The 5,435-nt window shown below is 45.2% G+C and overlaps 1 protein-coding gene across 1 annotated transcript in view; it reads right to left on the bottom strand.

Annotated features, from left to right (window-relative positions):
- The window catches only part of Kif9 (kinesin family member 9), a 56,490-nt gene that overhangs the window by 3,629 nt on the left and 47,426 nt on the right, over positions 1-5,435 (bottom strand). The window contains exons 16-18 of the mRNA XM_026779108.1: positions 3,704-3,880; positions 3,307-3,422; positions 1,001-1,105 (exon numbers count right to left, since the gene is read on the bottom strand). Of these exons, the coding sequence (XP_026634909.1) occupies positions 1,001-1,105; positions 3,307-3,422; positions 3,704-3,880 (398 nt within the window). The remainder of the gene's footprint in view (positions 1-1,000; positions 1,106-3,306; positions 3,423-3,703; positions 3,881-5,435) is intronic.

The following is a 5,435-nucleotide window of genomic DNA, read 5'->3' as shown; positions in this document are numbered from 1 at the left end:
AAAAAAAAAAAAAGAAGTGTGCACTCTTCCAGAAAGAAAATAAGTTCAATTTATATGTTTGCAGTCCTGAAGTCAAATCAAATATGAGCTTGTAACTAGCTTGGACTAGAGAGAAAGTTCAGTGGTTAAGAGCACTGGCTCTTCTTCTAAAGGACCCAGGTTCAGTTCTTATCACCCATATGGTGACTCATAACCATCTCCAGTTCTGGGGACTCTTACACCCTCTTCTGGCCTTTACATGTACCAAACATCCAAATGGTGCACAGACATACATGCCAACAAAACACCCATATGCAAATTAATTTTTAAAAAAATATCGAGGTATGCAAACACACACATATATACACACTAGATATACATATGCACACAATGAAAGAAACTAAGAAAAAGAGCAAACAGTGCTGAGTACGGTGGCACACACCTGTAATCTCATCTCTTGAAAAGTAGCTGCAAGAAGATCAGGAGTTCAAGGTTATCCTTGGATACCTAGCAAGTATGATACCAGCCTGGGAAAGTGACTCCCTGTCTCAAACAAACCAAACAAATAACAAGAATACCCACCAGAGCACAGAGGGTTGCACAGTATTCAGGACCTTGGTAGACTAGAGACTCGGGAGAACCACAGGCTCCACTTGTGGCTCACCAGGTCTAGTTCCACCTTGGCTACATGTGGTCCTCTGTCCCCTGCCATTTGTGCAGGATGGCCCCCTTGGACAGGCCCTTGCCCACAGACAGTGATCTCAGAGGATTTCTTTCCTAGACTGTCATGGGCTGTGAACCACCATACATGGCTGAATTAGCATTTACCAGCCATGTCCAGACCTGGTCATGATCTATGTGATCCCCCTTTCCCAACTTCCACAGTCAAGCGTTGTTCCAGTCTAGAGCCAGCAGAAAGCACCTATAGACTAAGGGTGGCACTCAATCTCCCTGGGCTGGTACCATCACCTCCAAAGTCTTTGGGGCCCCCACCCTCACAGACATGAATGTCCCTAGTTACCTTCTGTTCTGTCTTGACTTTGGCATTGTAGAAGGAGATGGAATCAGGACCCTCAGGCAGTACAGTCCGTTGCAGCTGGCTGAACCTATCCTGGTCATCTTCTCCCTGGGAAAGACCCAACCCAGCATCGTATCTCAGCCTGGCATCATCACAATGAACCCTGGCAGGGCCTGTACTGAGCATTGGCACAGTCCCTTGCTGGGTTTGCAAATCCACACAGAGCATCTCCTTCTCTAGCACCACGTCTGCCTACATGCCACCATGTCCTGCCATGATGATAATGGACTAAACCTCTGAAACTATGAGCAAGCCCTAGTTAAACATTTTCCTTTATAACAGTTGCCATGGTGATGTGGAAAGCCATTATATATGCTGCAAATATGTGTTGCTTTTATTGGTTGATGAATAAAGCTGTGTTGGCCTATGGCAGGGCAGAATATAGGTGGGAAAGCCAAACTAAATACAGGAAAAAAGAAGGTGGAGTCTGGGAGATGCAGCTGCTGCCAGAAAAGCAAGATATGAGGTAACAAGCCACAAGCCTTGTGGCAAAATATAGAATAGAAATGGGTTAATTTAAGATACAAGAGCTAGTCAATAATAGCCTGAGTTAATAGGCCAAAACAATTTATAATTAATATTAAGTCTCAGAATGGTTATTCAGGAACTGACAGGTGGGAGAGAAACCTCTAGTTATACTGGCCATAGTGTTTTTTCACAGCAACAGAAATGCTAACTAAGACTCTCTCTCTCCCTCTCAAAATTTATGTATGTATATACATAATATATATATACAAAAGCAGGCGCTTTTGTCTGCATGTACATCTGCACACCAGAAGAAAGAATTGGAATTCATGGGACTATAATTATAGATGGTTGAGAGCCACCATGTGGATGTGGGAATTGAACTGAAAGCCTCTGGAAGAGCAGCCAGTGATCTGAACCTCTGAGCCATCTCTCCAGCCCCTATGTATCTCTGGTTAAGGTTTGTTCTGGCTGGTTTTTATCTTCTTGACATAAACCTAGATATGTCTGGGAAGAAAGACTACAACTTAAGGAATTTGCTCCACAGGGTGGCCTTTAGGCCAGTCTCTGGGCATTTTCTTGATTAATAAAGGGAAAGTGATCCTGGATTGTAAAGAAAGCAGACTAGGGGCTGGAGAGATGGCTCAGAGGTTAAGAGCACTGGCTGCTCTTCCAGAGGTCCTGAGTTCAATTCCCAGCACCCACATGGTGGCTCACAGCCATCTGTAATTTGATCTGGTTCTCTCTTCTGGCCTGCAGACAGAACACTATATACATAATAAATTAATTTTTTAAAAAGCAGACTGAGGAGCTAGGGAGATGGCTCAGTGGTTAGGAGCACTGGCTGCTCTTCCAGAGACTTGGGTTCCACTCTCATCACTCACATAGCAGCTTAGAGCTGTAGGAACTCCAGTTCCATGGGAACCAGCACTTTCTTCTGAACTCTGAGCACCAGGCTCACAGGTAGTGCATATACATGCATGCATGCAGGCAAACACTCATACACATACAGTGTTTTTAAAAAAGACAAAGGGGTGGGGAGAAAAGCTGAGCAGCCATGGGGAGCAAGCAATTATGCAAGCTATTATCATTCCTCCATGGTCTCTGCCTTAGTTCCTATCTCTGGGTTCCTGCCCTAACTTCCTTTCATGATCTAGCTTACAGCTACAACCATAAGCTGAAATAAGCCCTCTCTTTTCCCACAGTTGCTTTGGAAACCTAAGATAGGATTTTTTAAAAAATATTTATTATGTATAAAATATTCTATCTGTGTGTATGCCTGCAGGCCAGAAGAGGGCACCAGACCCCATTGCAGATGGCTGTGAGCCACCATGTGGTTGCTGGGAATTGAACTCAGGACCTTTGGAAGAGCAGGCAATGCTCTTAACCTCTGAGCCATCTCTCTAGTCCAAGATAGGATTTTTTTTAATTTATATGTCTATGTCTGTGCTGTTATATGCCACATGTGTGCTATTGCCTGCAAAGGCCAGAAGAGGATATTGGAACTGGAGCTGGAATTACAGATAGTTGTGAGCTGTCTGACATGGGTGCAGAGAACAAAGTCAGGTCCTCTAGAAGAGCAGCAAGGGCTCTTAACTGCTGGGCCATCCCTCTAGCTCTGTTTTTCGCCTTTCAATAACTGAGGAACGTACACTTGCCTCCCAACCTGGGCACTGGCAGCATTAGACATCAATTTATGGAAGAGGTAGAATTACCCACATTACTGCTTTATTTAACTCCCTGTATTTAACTCTTCACCACCTTCATACCCTTGTGCTGCTCACCAGAGACACAATCCTGTTGACAGGTACCATGCCTGGCCGGATACTGCTGCCCTGCTTCAGTGCTGCCTGAACATCCTCTGGGATGACAAAGGACTCATTGTACCAGATGTCAAATTCTGCAAGAGTCAGAGAGACAGCACTGTGGGTAGGAGGGAGCCTGTGAGGAAGGAGGCAAAAGCTATCACAGCCTCACCTCTATTTACTTCCTGCTCCAGCAGCTCCCTCTTCTCATCCCCATCCCAGCCTTCATAGCCCTGGAAACCACACTCCTGAAGCCCCTGACTAAGCCCTGGCTCTTCAGTGAACAAGTCAGAGAGCACTTCCAGAACTGATACTTGGCCTTGCCCTGAGGCCTCTCTTGACCTCAAGGCGCCCGCAAACCTTCCCAATTGAATACCCAGGAGCAGACGGTGGCGACACTGATCCACCAGGCGCTGGCAGTACTGGATCTCAGCTCTGAGGTCTCGCAGTTCTTGGTACTCATTTCGATACTGCTTCTTCAGGTCTTTGAGCTTCAGGATCAGCAGAAATTCCTCCTCGTCGATGATCGTCAGGCCTTTGTTCTCGTACTCACCTGCCGGGTGATGGAAGAGGTCAGGAATGAGACAGTTGCCTTTCAGCGTAGGAGAAGGAAGTTGTTCCAAAAAGAAGACAATGTTGGAGAGATGGCTCAGTCATTAAGAGCACTGGCTACTCTTCCAGAGGTCCTGAGATCAATTCCCAGCAACCACATGGTGGCTCACAACCATCTGTAATGAGATCTGGTGCCTTTTTCTGGCATGCGGGCATACATGGAGGCAGAATGTTGTATATATAATAAATAAATAAATCTAAAAAAAAAGGACAATGTTGACAGATCCCATGTGGCAGAGGCATGGGTGGGTGTAACAAGGAGTAGGCAAAGCACAAGAAGGCTAGGCCATGCCAGCACACCCACAGGTAGGTGCTCATTAGCTCAGTGGGGACTGACTGGTATTTCAGAACAAACAGGAGGGGTAGTGGGCAAAGGAGAGGACAGAGAGGAGTCATTTATCAAGCTTATTTTGATCTTATCCCATCAGCCAAAGATATTCATTCTTTTTTTTTAAGATTTATTTATTTATTATGCATACAATGTTCCTCCTACATGTACAGCTCCATGCCAGAAGATGGCACCAGATCTCATGACAGATGGTTGTGAGCCACTACGTGGTTGCTGGGAATTGAACTCAGGACCTCTGGAAGAGCTGCTGGTGCTCTTAGGCTCTGAGCCATCTCTCCAGCCCCTCCTTTTTTCTATCAAACCTGGGAAAAGATTAGAACTCTGTAGCATGTTGGCTGGCTTTCCTCCACTCTGGCTTCAGGGATTAGTTGTGCTATTACCCATTGACTTTGTCAATTTGGTGAGAGTTGCTAGGTTAAGATAAAATAATATTGTCTGAAAAATTACTCCCTTGGCTGGCTACTACCCATAGCATCTGGAATCTTAACAAAGGAATCATATCAAACTGTACCGTCCCAGATGTGTGGTTTGCATATGGCCTGGGATGTCTAGGGTGCAAGAGCAGTCCCCAGATCCTACAGAGCAGTCTTCTGACTTCCACACATGTGTATAAGGAGGTAGGGGAAAGACTCAGACATGAAAATGACCCTTCATCATTAATGGAGATGCAAGGCTCCCAACTCAAGGATCTGGGATCTGGGGTAGGAGTCAGGTCCCCTCATCTTCACTGCAGAGACCTGCTGTGAGCTCTGTGCCATGGGACATCTCTGACATGATATGAACAGTACTCCTTCGAAACGGAGGGGTGACTAGACATTTTTTTAAGATTTATTTATTTATTATGTATACAGTATTCTAGCATATGTACCTACAAGCCAGAAGACGGCACCAAACCTCATTATAGATGAATGTGAGCCAACATGTGATTGCTGGGAATTGAACTCAAAACCTCTGGAAGAGCAGCTAGTGTTCTTATCCTGAGCCATCTCTCCATCCCAAGAACTTTAGGTTGCTATTTTATTTTATTTTGTATTTATTATTTATTTATTTTGGTTTTTCAAGATAGGGTTTCTCTGTAGCTGTGGAGCCTGTCCTGGAACTAGCTCTTGTAGACCAGGCTGGCCTCGAATTTACAAGAGTTCCGCCT

This window comes from Microtus ochrogaster, chromosome 5 (genome assembly GCF_000317375.1).
Source record: "Microtus ochrogaster isolate Prairie Vole_2 chromosome 5, MicOch1.0, whole genome shotgun sequence".
Classification (NCBI taxonomy): Eukaryota; Metazoa; Chordata; class Mammalia; order Rodentia; family Cricetidae; genus Microtus; species Microtus ochrogaster.
This window is presented reverse-complemented; position numbering and strand designations above follow the sequence as displayed.